The following is a 14,614-nucleotide window of genomic DNA, read 5'->3' as shown; positions in this document are numbered from 1 at the left end:
TGGGCATTCAATGTTGTATGCAATGGGCATCAACTCGAACGTCAGCCCCACAATACCAAGCATGGCATCTATAGATGTGATTGGTGTGAAGATGGATCAGCATATCCATCCATGGATTGAGCTCAACGTTGATCTACGATATAGATTACTAGCACTAGCATTAACTCAACGGAAAGAAATTCATAAACTGGCATTCATTCATAGCCAGTGAAAACTGCATGTGGTAATCTATCAACAGGGTATTGCCCATCAAATTTTCAATCCTCAACGCCGTTCCATAAAAACACCCTCGCTGCAGTAAAATGTATGTCCCGGGATCAATGATTATCGGCAAGGTGCTAGATGCCAGAGTTAGCATTTGTCAAAAACACCTTCATTCAAATACTTACCGACCACTCCGGAATGTTCCGGATCTGCTGCCACATGAACTTCTCAAGCTTATTTGCACTCTTGGCATAGGGTGTGGTCTCGTTATTGTAGCGTCGGCAATTGTCGAAGATCAACATGGCATCCTTGATGAAATCCTGTGGGGTCGGGTACAAGTCCTTCTCATGCTTCTCTTCCATGGTCGACAGATCCATAGGCTCCAAGATTACCTCGTAGTAGTCTGGAACCTCATCGCGGTTCACGGGCTGAGTAAACGGCCAGGCTGCACTGTGGTTCTGCATATCGTTCAACAAGTGTAGCAATTGGTTGTAGTTGGGCCCATGGCGTGGTTGGCGAGCCATTTCATCCATATCTGGGGACCATCCAGACTCTTTAATAGCGGGAATGCTAAGGGGATCGATCGGAAACACCCCGTTCTTCCATTCCTTCGGAGGGGGATGAATGATATGCGAGCGACTGAAGGCACGGATCTTGGCTTGTACGGACTCCTTCTGCTTCGTGAGCATGCGACCCATCTCCAGATAACGGATCTTGGGGAGCATGGTACACTGCATGAGCGTGCCACCCTCGTAATCCTTAATGTAACCCATCCAGATTGATTTATCGAGTGTGATCTCCTTGGTAAAGCCCTGCTTCTTGAAGTATCCAATGGCGTAATTATCGGCATAGGTGAGGAAATGCATGATGGGGGAGGTGGCTTTCACGTAGTCCTAAGCCGGCAAATGGGTCAGATATATGCATAGGAAGCAGACCTCCAAGTGTTCGCACCTTAAGATGGGACATCAAGTGTGCACCGTATCCCTTCACTTGTTGATCCGAGGAAATCGCGCAGAAGACAATCTCGGCAAACTTTCGACCACTGAACGGACGATACGTGATCCCTCTGTAGTCGGTCAGTATCTTGACCCAACTAACCGGGCTGTACTCGGCACTCATGACATACCCAACAACCTCCAATGGATGCTTTACAATAGCCATAGACAGATGGGAGCGATCGTAGACAAGGCGTGCAATGTAGTCCTTCGGCATCTTGGGAAGTTGCTTCTGGAAAATACACTTCAAGCCTGTCAAAACAATAAAGCTATCGTGAGAACCATCATTGTTGACGACACGGAATTCAATGTCGCCTCGACGTTCTTCGAGAACGGCAGGCTGGCTATCATCAGCCATTGTTTCTCGCGAATAGACACCAGAGTCCATGGTGTGGGGTGGGAGAGTACCTTCTCAGGAAATGGAACGATACGAAGCGGAGGCCTTTTAAGAGGGCCATCTTCCTGTGTGCGGGGTGCTTATCAGAACAAATGACCGGGCGATATGGCGATATGGCGATATCGATAGTGAAGAGCTTCGCTTACCTCTTTCACGGGGGAATCTGTTCGTGCCTTCTTGATTATCTGCGACCCAGAGTCCGGGGAAGCTGCCTCCTCAGAGGCTTTGCGCTTGAAACCTGATACCATATCGTCACGTTAGAGATTGTTTTCCAAAATATGAGAAATTACGAAAGTTCACTTACTCTTTGGTGAATCAACAACCATGATGTCCTGGATCTTCAAACTTGACCCTGCGTTGATAATGACATGGGGTATCGGTCGGAACAACTAAGCACCGGTCGGGCCAGATCAACACTGTCGATCTATATCACTTTCACATTATCTTTAACCTGAATCAATTTCTCCCTCGATTACATTTATCATCTATTGTCCTAATGTCTCTGAACGAAGTCTGGGAGGCAGCCTCTGCAACTCCATTCATCCCTCTCATTGCCAAGGACAGCCAGTTCTCCGTCGGCTTCAACTTGCTCCTCGTCGGTAAGCTTCTTGATCTATCATAGCTTTGAAAACAGCCAATCTCTGACTGATATTGATAGCATTGGTTACTGCCACTCTCTTCGGCTTGAGTAAGTTACTTTACAACTTTCACATTTGAACTGGACGCTGACTTCATCAAACAGATCGGTCTTTCCTCGGCATCGTATCCTTGGGATTCCCAGCCGCACTGGCATTTGGGTTAGTAATGCGTTGCGTCCCATTTCTCAACATACGATATACTGATTGGGTATTCTGGATAGCTTCGGAGCTGTGTTTATGATCTGCGCCGCCGGAGTCTACGTTTAACCGGCCACCTTTCCTATTGCGCGTCCCGTTAAATGTACCATAAGCGTTGGGTTCAAAGGGGCCTGTACTGCTAGAACATCCAAAGTCATCACGCATCTTGTGACTCATCATCTTTGCTCTGTGCCAGTATCGCGCTTAAAAAGTTCGAGCTAGCAGCCTACATCACAAAATGGAGCCCCTTTTCGCCGGCGTCTCCAACAACGCCCACCATCTCTACACACTGCTCTCCTGCATTGGTTTCGCACACAAGGCCACTGTCCAAATTCACCCCAGATGGCCTCCGATTCTCAGTGGAGGAAGGCCGCGTCATCCAAGGACTGGCCTTCCTCGACAAGTCGCTCTTCACCAGCTACACATTCAATTCTTCAACCGACCCCGAAAATAACAACCAGAACGGAACGCCGCAAGACGACAACGAATCCTCACAAAATGGGGCTCACCCTCACTTTGTCGTTTCCCTCTCCGCTATCCTCGAAACCCTAAAGATCTTCGGCATCAACGAGCTCCCCGAGTCCAACCGACCCCGCGACACTAGCATCACGCAAAACGGGATCGCCTCGTCAAGTGCATTCAACGCTCCAGCCCTGCTCATGGATCGCTCATGCACCCTGCAATACGCCCAACATGGCGCCCCGCTTAGCATTACCATCACCGAAGCTGGGGTGAAAACAACCTGCGAGCTAGTTACCTATGAGCCCGACGAAGACGAAGCAGACATTCCCCTCCAGCGCGACGCCATCATCATGAAAATCATCATGCGGTCCGCCTGGCTACACAATGCCATCGCCGAACTCGACTCCTCCACACCCACAATCTTAAAACTATCCGCCTGCGCCAAGCGAGAACCGTACTTCGCTCTCTCTGGTGCGGGTGGCCCGTTCAGTGAATCCACTGTGGAGTTCTCGGTTGACCAGCACAACGAGATCGCCGGTGGCGCTGGTCAGGGCAATACACAATCCCAGATGCATAAGGTGTTGTTCGATGATGGCTCTTCGCGGGCTCGCGCAACTAGAGCTAAGCTTGCGCCTACGGTCACGGAGACTTTCCTTGTTTCTCCTCCTTCTTCTATGGGCGAGCGCATTCGACAGAGCTATCGCTTTGGCTTAGTTCGGAAGGCTGCGAGAGCTATGTCTGTCGCTAATAAGGTTAGTATCCGTGGGGATCGGCAAGGGGTACTAAGCTTACAGTTCATGATTGAGCTTGACGACCATAATATGCCAGTGGGCAGACCGGTTGGTGCTGGCGTAAAGGGACCCAATGGACCTGTGTGCTTTGTGGACTTCCGGTTTGTGCCATTGCTAGACGAAGAGGAGGCTGAGATGGAGATGGACGCAGGAGGTGAGTAGCCGGGTTAGGATCAACACGATAATCAATATAAACAGCATACCCCAATTTGAATGGTTAAAGTAAAAGATTAATAGAGTGCAACGATTGCTTCAACTAGTCATTTACGTACAAACTCTGGTATGAAGCAAATGGAATTCAAGGCCAAAAAGCCCCCGCAACCAGAGGCGCTAGGATATCAGCCTAATAACTAGAGTGGGAAATCAAACCCCAAAGACAGGTTGAACAAATCATGTACATCATCAGAAGTGCACACACTATCAGTACAAAAGATAAACCAAGCCACAAACCAGCCATGCCACGGATGCGAATATGTCCAAAAGGTCGAATCCAAAGTGCGTCACAAAACGCCAGAGTTAGAAAAAGAAGCACATAACCGCACTCAAGCATGATCAGGATTGTAACTCGTTTCCCCCAGCATACTCTGACCAACAGGCGCAGCCGGAGTGGGCGTAGCAGGACGCGGCATCGACGAACTAGGCTCTCCCAAACCAGGCGAGTGAGCCTGCACACGCCCAGCAGTAGCAGCCTGCAACCTGCGATCCAAAGCCTTGAGCGCAATAGCACGTCTTCGCTCCGCCTCCTCGCGCTTAGCCGCTCCCCTGGCCCCACCACGCTGGTTATTCAACAGCGTCGGCAATCCCGCCTCGCCTCTTGCCAGCACCAGCTCATTACCGGAGGCGATATCGTCCAGCGAGAACGGCGTCAGAAGCTTAGCTGCGACTGGCAGCGCGTAGATCTTATCCGCGACGAAGGCCACGGGCGGCTGCATGACGTCTGGAAATAGACAGGCGAAAGCGAAGGTCTCGCTGGCATCGCCTTTGATGCCCGTACCGTTCGAGGTGCCGGTTAGGTCGGGCTGCCGCTTGTAGAAGCGGAGGTAGGTCCAGCTTGTGAGGAGGCCGAGCCAGGAGAGGATTGCGGCGGTGTGTGTTCCGATGATGAGGCCGCTGATGGTGTTTAGGAGGAGGAAGAGGGCGGGGAAATGCTTTACGCGCATCTTGATTATTCCTTTGAAGATTGTTACGGTGTGTTCTGGGACGAGCTGTTTGAAGGCGACTAGGAAGGAGGCTTGGATGGAGACTCCGCCGCAAATTTGGGTGAGGCTGTTTGGTTGTGATTGTTAGTGTTTGGTATAGGGTGGTAACCGGTTTTGCTCTTGTTGCCCGAGGGGAAGGGAGAGGGGCGATGCGTACGCTCTACTCGAGGAGCCTCCGATTGCTCCCCAGATTAGGTAGATTGGAATGATGGCGACACAGGGGATCACGGCGACGACTGCGATGAACTTGCTGAACTCGCGCGAGCCCCACGCGCGCTCGAGGTACTTGCCGCCATAGAATACGGTGGCGGCATTTAATACCACGGTAAATATGTTCTGCTCGACGAAGGTGGCCGTGATGATTGTCCAGGGATAGTAATAGAAGAACGAGGGGACGAGGGTCAGGTAGGGGACAAGAGGAGATGTGGTCGGAGTTCCGCCGGTGGTGTCAATTTGTCGCCATCTGGCAATGTTGTAGAGTAAGGAGAGGGTGAGAAGGCTGACCAGACAGATTCGAGTAGCAGGGGGAATATTGATTCGGAGCGACATGTTGGAGCTCGCTTGGAGCTGCAAGACGCCACCGTAGAGATGCGAAAGTTGAGGTGGGAGACTTGGAGGGCGGAAGTAGCATCCATGTTTGTTTGGCCCCGAGATGCTTCGAAGGCACCGACATCACACACACACACATCCAAATAGCCTTCGATTATAGTTATCGACTTATGTTTCATGTTATTATCTTGTTTTTCTTACTATTCAGTTTATAGTATCTTTTTTTCTCTTTCTTTTTAATTCGTTGTTCTACTATAGAATATTATTTGAATCTAGAATTAGATTGAATGAGTGACAAGGCATCAAGGCCAGTACCTACATATGTAGGTAAGTACCTACATATTGTTGTTAATGATCTACTAACGACCCATATTTAGAAACAAGTGTAAGATCAAACATCCAACATCCAACATCCAACATTCAACGGAGTACTCCGTACCTAGCCTGTCAGACACTCCGTAATGGGAGTTCCCATGAGGTAATGTAGCCAGGAATAGTAAATGAAAAGAAACAACCGAAGTACATCCAACTAAACCAGTCCGCAAGTCGTAGTAAGTAAAGAAGTCAAAATGTAGAAAGTACCCCGTACTTTAAGGACGTTAAAGGATGCGCCAATGCCCAGGTCGGTAACTGGCGGCATCATTAGCCACGATCCACCATCTGCGACTGATCCTGCAGGTTCGGGTGGATGCAGTTCAGGTCATTGGTATATGATATCCGAAAGGTAGAATCCTTGTAGGTAGATATTGTTATAATTGTAAATGTAAGTGTAAGTTGTGACAACAGGAGAAGCACTCCGGTACTTGGAATTGGGACTTTTGAAAGGTGCCAGGGTGCTCGTGCTGAAATCCCCCGATGTGTGGAGAACCCCCTTTTTTAGGCGCTTAGCAGGAGAGTGGTTTGAGAAGACAGAGATATCTCAAGGAACAGAGTGTCAGGAGTGTTTGATGAAGTTTAGAATATCAATAGATGTTCATAATGTTATATGATACCACATTCATAGAAAAATGACTGGAGAGAAGAGATCGAAAAGTGTGGAGGTCAACGCCACACCGAGGATCCAGTGGCTAGTGCTAAAATGGACTTCTGCCAAACATTCTGGATCCTTTAATCTCAGATCTTCACTTCTCTCTCCCTCTCTCTTCTTGCGAATACTTGATTCGTATTTCTATTGAGATTTACAGATTTCTATTCTTCTTGATCCTTAATCTCATCTCTTCTTCCCTCCACGCCCTCAGCTTCTTTTCAAACACCCCCCAAATCTCCAATTTCTCCCTTGTCTTGGCTTTCTCTTCAATCTTCAATTCTCAAAGCCTTAGATTCTGTGCGGGAAATACAAGCACCCCCCCCCCCCCTCTTTTTCTATTTATCCGGAAGTTCCTACCCCCTTCCGGCCTCGTGTTCCGTGTTCCTGAAGCTCGCGCATCGAAGCCTCCACTTTGGTTTTCATTGGCAAAACAGCTCTTCCCTCTCTGGCATGTCCGTGGCCCTTAGCTGGTCGCACATGTAATCATGGCACAACCTGATCTCACGTCGCATCATGTCAACTATTTAATATGGAGGTAAGTGCAATACAGCCCATGCGTCTCCTGCAGAACTAATATCTTTTTAGGTACCTCCAAGAAGCCGGTTGGTCACATTGCCCCCCCTTGACTTTCCCCTTCAAATTTGACCTCTAACTCAACCTAGGTCATGGCGATGCCGCCGTGTCTTTACAGCGTGCGTGGTTCCCTGACCCGCAAACTCTACCGTTTGCGCCTTATATTAAAACCCATGCGCTGGTGTCGTTGGTCCAAAAGGGCCTCCAGTACCACGAGTTGGAATCCTCGCTGGACAAGGTACGTATCTCATTTTAAACGGTTCTTACGCGCCAAAGGGGAAAAGATCTACTTTCTTTTTGGGTTCCTCAATTGAAACCCAAACTAATTGTAATGCGCAGGAGGGCAATCGCAAAAGCATTTCACCGTCTGACTATTTTTTTGGGCCAGAGCCCTTTGAAATTGGCGCCAAAGCTGGATCGGTGAAATGTCCAGATGAGGCTGTCGGCACAGACCCAGATTCGCCGGGTCAACTTGTGCGCGACCGCCCGGTGAACGGCCATGCCGAGCCCGGGAAGGACAGCCGAAAAGACGAAACTGATAGCGACGAATCTATGGAGGACAAGGCGCAAACTGAAAGTCAGCCAGATTCTCCCGACCATATGGATGAGGATGGTGATGTCAGCATGGCCGAGGAGATCCCTGAACTACCGACCCTGGAAAACGGCGATAGCTCTTCCGCCCAGATCGCCCCCGCCAAGCCCATCGATTTGACACCCGACACCGCCCTGCTGGATCTGGATTATCACGTGACTCACGCTGCATGGCGCCCTCGAGATCCAACTGTGGTTGTGGGAGCCGGTGACCTCTTTTGCAGCTTGTGGAAGTTGTCCATGTCGTCGGAACCTGTCCAGAAGAGAATCGTCGAGCTCAAGAAGGGTGACACAAGTGTCTCGACCGTAGCCTGGGATGCCATTGGTGAGAAATTGGCCGTCGCGACTTGTACTGAGGACAGGGGCACCATCACCATGTACAACGTCAATGGGGACGCAGTGGATTTGCTACCTGAAGTACCCCGGCTCATCACTGGCTTGCACTGGGCAACTGACAGCTCGCAACTGGTGGTTGTAGCCTCGAATCATAACGTATCGGAACTCGCACTTTGGGACGACAGCCGCCGACCAGAAGTTTTCCCTCCACCTCAAGTAATTGAGAACAATATTTACGATCTTGCGTGGTGTGGACGCAACCTGGCATTTGCTTCTGGTGACGGTGCAGTCTATCAATGCGAAGTGGAGAACAGCATCCGCTTGATCAAGACATTCCCTTCCCCCAGAGACAACGCAACTTGGGAGTTTATTCGCTGTGTCCAAACCGAGTCTCATTCCGTTGCTATCGCGGCTTCTGGACTGAGCGCTTCAATTTGGATCCCTACCCATGACATTCTTATCCCTAACGCCCACAAGGACAGAATCACCGGCATTGATATCAGCCCTCAATTCGAACCCCATCGTATTGAATTTGCCTCTTTCTCGGCAGATGGTAAGGTCAAGGTCTGGCAAGTCAACCTGGATATAAAGGATTACACGAACTTCCATCAGCTGAGCCTAGACTCAACCCCCGCTATTACCGGATCTTTCTCGCCGGATGGATATGCTCTCGGTGCAGCTAGCAAGGACGGCCTCTTTATCTGGAACACTGGACACCCTGGGGGTAATCTCATGTCTACCTGGACCGCAACTAGCCCCGAGGTGAAGAAAGAGGAGGCCGACCGCATGGCCAATGGTCAGAATGGACACCATGGACGGAATGGATATTCAAAATCAGATCCCCATCGGGCCCTCTCCTGGGATGCAGATGGGAAACGACTTGCCTATGGCTTCGACAAACAGGTAAGCTCCCTGGTCTGGTTTACCCGTGTCAATTCCCCCCATGCTGACAGTCCAATTTCCTTAGATGGCAATCATCAACTTGCAACGATGACAGAGCGGGTTTGAAACAGCCACATGAACACTCACGACTCATGCCCTGCTTGAACTAATCCGACAATCCCGCTTGAAAAGCCTTCTCAATCTCTTTCCCTCGAAGACATATCACCCTTTATGGTTTTCCCGGTTTTTTCCTTTTTTCCTTTTTGTCTTCTATGAACATACATTTTTCTTTAGAAAATGCATAATGCCATGCATTGCTTGGGACAGGTTTGGTGGGCACGGCGAATGACATGGACTGGCGACGGTGGATTTTTTTGCCTTTTTTTTACCCTAACCCATCTCAGGTGGGATCTGTGATCTCTAAAACTCACTTTTAGTGTCTGATAATCAAGCAAATACCCCCAATTTTCAAAGGAAGCCCTGTCCATTATAGGTACATCCATAGTCGCGACCTCCGGAGATAGGCCTCTATCGATAATCGATAGACCCCTCGACGCTAGTCCGCTTCGGAATGCGTATAGTCACGCGCTGGAGGGCATCTGAGCACACATGTGAGACGTGTAAGCTTTTTCAAGGTTCTAAGGTTTTCATTTCAGGAAAGCCATCCATAAGGAGGCGTAAAATATTAAGCCTACAATTCATATCATTGTTGTGTTAACTTTTCAAGTTTCACATCAGCAAACTGGGGCCCGCCGTCAGCATACCCACCCGTGGACAGTGTGAATCATTTTCCCGCGCCAACTCAATCCTTTCTCTTTACTATCCTTCGTTAATACCGGGCACTTATAACAAATGGCAACTCCTGTAAGTACACAACTGTCTTGCTTGCTGCTGTATTTCTCCACCCTTCGACGCCCGAGATTGTGTTTGCACTTATTGACCAATGACTCAGGCCGTCACCATCCCGTCCCTCGAGACGGCGCGAGAAGTGATCTCCAAGTCGAGGAACTCCGCCTTCCCTCCCAACCTACTTCCTGTCACGGCATCGATCGCTGCCGACCTCTTAACCCCGACATTGGCATACTTGAAAATCGCAGAGAAGTGAGTCATTGGGTTCTTTCCAACAATGGCGATAAGGCGGGGGGCATGGGATACTGGACAAGATTGCTGACTCGCAGGGATAGCTCACGGTTGTCATTCTTGTTTGAAAGTGCTGCTACCACGGAGACCATTGGGCGATACAGCTTTGTTGGTGCAGGTGGGTGATACCGGGAGTCTTTGGTCCGATTCCATCGCTTACCACTTCCTCCCATACAGACCCCAGAAAAGTCATCAAGACTGGCGAAGGCCATGGCCCAGCAGCAGATCCCCTCCCATACCTTGAGGATGAGCTTTCTCAGTTTCGCGTCGCGACAGTACCTGAATTAGTCCTTCCGCCCTTGACTGCCGGAGCGATCGGATATGTTGGATACGACTGTGTTAGATATTTTGAGCCCAAGACGGCGCGGCCGATGAAGGATGTCCTCGGAGTGCCCGAATCGTTCTTTATGCTTTACGACACCATCGTTGCATTCGATCATTTCTTCCAAGTCGTCAAGGTCATCACCTACGTTCCCATTCCCTCGGCGGATGCAGATATCGAGGCCTCATACCTCAAGGGCCAGTCCATCATCCAGAAGACGATTGAGAAGCTGCTCCAGGACCGCACCCCGCTTCCTCCCCAGGGCCCGATCATTCCGAACCAGGAGTATACATCCAACATCGGACAGGAAGGATACGAAGGTCACGTCAACCGATTGAAGCAGCACATCGCCAAGGGCGATATTTTCCAGACCGTGCCGTCACAGCGGCTATCACGACCCACCTCTCTCCACCCATTCAACCTCTTCCGCCATCTTCGCACCGTCAATCCCTCTCCTTATTTGTTCTATATCGACTGCCAAGACTTCCAGCTTGTGGGCGCCAGCCCCGAGCTCCTGGTAAAGGAAGAGCGGGGGCGTATCATCAGCCACCCCATCGCAGGCACAGTGAAGCGCGGCAAGACCCCGGAGGAGGACGCCGCCCTCTCCGAGGAGCTCCGCAGCAGTCTCAAGGACCGCGCCGAGCACGTCATGCTGGTCGATCTTGCCCGCAACGACGTGAACCGGGTCTGCGACCCCACGACAACACAGGTCGACCGACTGATGGTCGTGGAGAAGTTCTCACACGTCCAGCACCTGGTCTCCCAAGTCTCCGGAGAGCTGCGGCCCGACAAGACCCGCTTCGATGCATTCCGGTCTATCTTCCCAGCCGGCACAGTCTCCGGTGCACCCAAGGTGCGCGCCATGCAGCTTATCGCCGAGCTGGAGGGCGAAAAGCGCGGCGTCTACGCTGGTGCTGTTGGATACTTTGGATATAACAGCGCCAACGCAGATGGCTCTGCTGAAATGCCCGGTGCGATGGATACATGCATTGCGCTGCGCACTATGATGCTCAAGGACGGCGTGGCGTACCTCCAGGCTGGTGGTGGTATTGTCTTCGACTCGGACCCCTATGATGAGTACATTGAGACGATCAACAAGCTTGGTGCCAACATTGCTTGTATCAAGGGCGCCGAGGCGAAATACCTGAGCATGGAGAAGTAATAGACTTGGATTTTGGGATAAAACACAAGCACATTATGTTTCGTTTTTAGCAGGAGCGTCGGCCCCCGATGGTTACACAATGGGATATGGTGTTTTTGATGTGGTGACGAACAGCATTCTGAAGGTCACACGCTCTCTAACGTTGGATTTCGGTAGAATATCATGAAATTATACACAATTTATGTCCATCGCATTCTGATATCTGGTTTCAACGACTACGCAACATGTCAATTGCGAAGTCCCCATGTACGTTCCAAGGTTGTGCTCCCAACTGACACTCCATATGGGAAGTAGATCAAACATGAGCCGTGGAAACTCTCCTATACTGCACAATATAGTAGATTCAAGACTGTCATCAGTCGAGACGTCGATGTATATTGTAATATGGGGATGATATCGAAGAGTGTTATAGAACCCAAGTTAGATTGTTTGTTTGAAGAGGTTCTCCCCCCCTGTACTCTCTCTGCTCTCTCTGTGCTCTCTCCTCCCCTCTCTTCCCTCTCTCCCCTCTCTTCCCTCTCTCCCCTCTCTCCTCTGTCTCCTCTGTCTCCTCCTCGTCCTTAATTCAGACAACACCGAGCATTATGTGAATCAAGATCTTGATATTCGGCTCATTGATGCTCATGCACCGCAGCGGCTTCAATGAGCTAAGGACCTGGTACTAATGTACGGTCAATTACCTCTAAGATCCTGATCACTTCCCCTTTACTTTTTCAACCTGGATTTTTCGTCTTTTCATAGAGTGCAATGTTACAGCACTATAACCCTCGCCCTATACAATTGTCAGCCAACCAGGGCTTACTGTGAACCTCGGGAAGTTCCAAGGTTCGTTTGACCTTTCATTCCAGACTCTCTTCTCTCCAAGTGCTCGAAGTGCTCAATCGCATAACTAGATGGCTTCCCCGGGGCCATGACCTTGCCCGAGTCGCTCCTTCCGAAGATGCCCTTCAGTGGGAAACGTGTGACTCCCCTTAGTCCAGTCCAGTCAATTCAAACACGAATCCACATCTGGCTCTCCTTGGGCACTTCATCAATCACGCCGATGAATTTGCTGGTCCTAATACACTGCGAATTTATGTCTACTCTAGGCACTCTCATGATCCTGGAATGCTTGGCCGATCATGCGACCCTCGAGAATTATCCCGGATCAGTCTGCTACATCTTTGATACCTGTTCTGCTGTATCGGCTGTGGCTACGATCCGTGCCTCTTCGTGCATCACTGTATCATTATCCGTGGTTATTAACACCTTCGTTATCTTGGTACAACACAAGGTTTGAATTGATCGTTCTTTCATTTGCTACCATCCAAACACCAATGCATGATGATTTCGGGTTTATCCCGAGGTCAAAGGCTATACTTACTAAAGTTCATTTCACAAATGAAGCCTTTTTTGGCCCTTTCTTGCTGTCTGTCCGACAAACCTTGAAAAGGGAAAAACATATATATCTAGAAAGACCACCTAAAAGACCACCTAAAAGACATATAAAAAGAGTATTGGAGAAGGCTACCTGAGAAAATCACCAAGAAGATTAAGAAGGTTACAGTCGCACACAAGCGGCCGACTATTCTTGTGTGATACGAGTAGAATACCTAGGTATCATGAAACTTCACATAATTTATGCCCATCTCATTCTGATACATACTAGTTTCAACCACAACTCCTCGACTCCCCAGCGCCCCTAACAGACACAGTCCATATATAGGAGGTAGATCAAACATGAGCTGTTCAAGTACTTCTATGTTGCAGAACATAGAACCTCGAAGATATATACAACCGTGGGCCAACCAGAGCTTGGTTCGGACCCTTGTCGGTGCCAATGACGCAAAGAAGATAATCGTCATGGCAAAGTGAGATATGTAGATACAAATCTGATACTCACCCAATCCCTTCACTATCCTTCCATTCCGAATAATCTCATCTTTTAGAGTGATCACATAGATGGCATCAATAACACGACCAGTCGTCGCCATCGCCGGAGCCACCGGCCATCTAGGCAAGCACGTCACAACGGCCTTCCTCTCCTCCACCTTCCAAGACAAATTCTCCGAGATAATCCTCCTCTCAAGAAACGAGTCATGTCTCTTCCAACCCTCCTCGTCCCAAGCCGGCGTAAAACTCTCAACACGCCGCTACAACGAGAACAACCTCGAAGAAGCCCTGCAAGACATACAAATCCTCGTAAGCACAATCGGACCCGCAGGCCACGACTTTGGAACAAAGCTCGCAGACGCCCTCCCCGGAACCAACATCCGAGTCTACTTCCCCTCCGAATTCGGCGTCGACCACTACGCCCACGACTTCGCCCACTCGGAGTGGCAACAGAAGAAGAAACACTTCGCGAACGTGCAGCGAGTCGTCCCGCACACGAAGATCTGCCGCGTATTCAGCGGCCTAGTTCTAGAGGACATGGGGCCGGGGTTCGGTCTTGACACTCAGAACGGGAAGTATACTAGTGTTGGATCGTTCCGCACGCCGGTGTCTTTTACCTCGGTTGGCGATGTTGGTAGGACGGTTACTTCGCTGGCGACTCTACCCGCTGAGAAGATTCCTGATGTTGTTCATGTTGGTGGTGATTCGCGCTCGGTTGCGGAGATCGCGGGGATTATGGAGTCTGCTGGTGCGGGACGTATTGATATTGACTGTCTTCCGCATGAGAAATATAAGAAGGGGAATACTGCTGGGACTTCCTCGCGGCCGGAATCTTATGTATGGTTCTTGATGGGTGATGGGGGTATTACTCATACTGCTGCTTTTCTTGGGAACGATAATGAGATTGTTAATCCTGGTCAGCAGCTGTGGAGATGGAAGACTGTAGAGGATTTGGCAGAGGAAACTAGTGGGAAGCCTGGGAAAGATGTTGTCGGGCCTTGTCGTAAGTAGATTTTTATTTACATACATATACTTCTTTCGGGTATAAGCCACTGGATCACACCTGGACACAGGCATAGGCTGCTTCATTCGTCTAAAAACATACGCTTTCAGCCCTGGTGGATCATATTCAGCCACAACCTTAGAGCTTAGTGTCCAGGCAACAGCTCTCAGAGGTGAGTCGGCGAGGCTGTGGAAACGCCTAGTGAGGCTTAGTTCGTACCCCATACAAATCATCCCAAGGCTCGTATTGACCTCGGCGCTAGCAGTGTCACAT

At 49.9% G+C, this 14,614-nt stretch overlaps 6 protein-coding genes across 6 annotated transcripts; 4 read left to right on the top strand and 2 right to left on the bottom strand.

The window, feature by feature from the left end:
• Window positions 1-317: 317 nt before the first annotated feature.
• Window positions 318-1,922, bottom strand: gcnE (histone acetyltransferase GCN5; the record flags this gene model as incomplete). Its single annotated transcript, XM_057291195.1, has 7 exons — window positions 318-338; window positions 390-1,097; window positions 1,156-1,270; window positions 1,331-1,539; window positions 1,608-1,661; window positions 1,743-1,834; window positions 1,901-1,922. 7 exons carry the CDS (start codon window positions 1,920-1,922, stop codon window positions 318-320), a joined length of 1,221 nt encoding a protein of 406 aa, XP_057152397.1.
• A 170-nt stretch (window positions 1,923-2,092) lies between these two features.
• N7519_004418 (putative DNA repair protein Rad1) lies at window positions 2,093-3,847 on the top strand (the record flags this gene model as incomplete). The annotated part of the gene is made up of 4 exons (XM_057291194.1): window positions 2,093-2,195; window positions 2,255-2,284; window positions 2,339-2,393; window positions 2,629-3,847. 4 exons carry the CDS (start codon window positions 2,093-2,095, stop codon window positions 3,845-3,847), a joined length of 1,407 nt encoding a protein of 468 aa, XP_057152396.1.
• A 380-nt stretch (window positions 3,848-4,227) lies between these two features.
• Window positions 4,228-5,433, bottom strand: N7519_004417 (rhomboid family protein; the record flags this gene model as incomplete). Its single annotated transcript, XM_057291193.1, has 2 exons — window positions 4,228-4,951; window positions 5,042-5,433. 2 exons carry the CDS (start codon window positions 5,431-5,433, stop codon window positions 4,228-4,230), a joined length of 1,116 nt encoding a protein of 371 aa, XP_057152395.1.
• Window positions 5,434-6,945: 1,512 nt separating this feature from the next.
• N7519_004416 (WD40 repeat domain-containing protein) lies at window positions 6,946-8,954 on the top strand (the record flags this gene model as incomplete). The annotated part of the gene is made up of 5 exons (XM_057291192.1): window positions 6,946-6,995; window positions 7,046-7,062; window positions 7,123-7,271; window positions 7,373-8,863; window positions 8,928-8,954. The coding sequence occupies 5 exons, from the start codon at window positions 6,946-6,948 to the stop codon at window positions 8,952-8,954; spliced, it is 1,734 nt and encodes a 577-aa protein (XP_057152394.1).
• Window positions 8,955-9,694: 740 nt separating this feature from the next.
• trpE (anthranilate synthase TRP2) lies at window positions 9,695-11,466 on the top strand (the record flags this gene model as incomplete). The annotated part of the gene is made up of 4 exons (XM_057291191.1): window positions 9,695-9,706; window positions 9,795-9,943; window positions 10,021-10,100; window positions 10,160-11,466. The coding sequence occupies 4 exons, from the start codon at window positions 9,695-9,697 to the stop codon at window positions 11,464-11,466; spliced, it is 1,548 nt and encodes a 515-aa protein (XP_057152393.1).
• A 1,941-nt stretch (window positions 11,467-13,407) lies between these two features.
• On the top strand, window positions 13,408-14,349 carry N7519_004414 (isoflavone reductase family protein; the record flags this gene model as incomplete). The annotated part of the gene is made up of 1 exon (XM_057291190.1): window positions 13,408-14,349. The coding sequence occupies one exon, from the start codon at window positions 13,408-13,410 to the stop codon at window positions 14,347-14,349; it is 942 nt and encodes a 313-aa protein (XP_057152392.1).
• Window positions 14,350-14,614: the final 265 nt, after the last annotated feature.

The sequence above is a fragment of the Penicillium mononematosum genome (genome assembly GCF_028829835.1).
Source record: "Penicillium mononematosum strain IBT 11891 chromosome Unknown utg000002l:1.0-8112719.0:1.0-8118358.0, whole genome shotgun sequence".
NCBI lineage: Eukaryota > Fungi > Ascomycota > Eurotiomycetes > Eurotiales > Aspergillaceae > Penicillium > Penicillium mononematosum.
The sequence above is the reverse complement of the archived record's forward strand: the minus strand, read 5'-3'. Positions and strand labels throughout refer to the sequence as shown.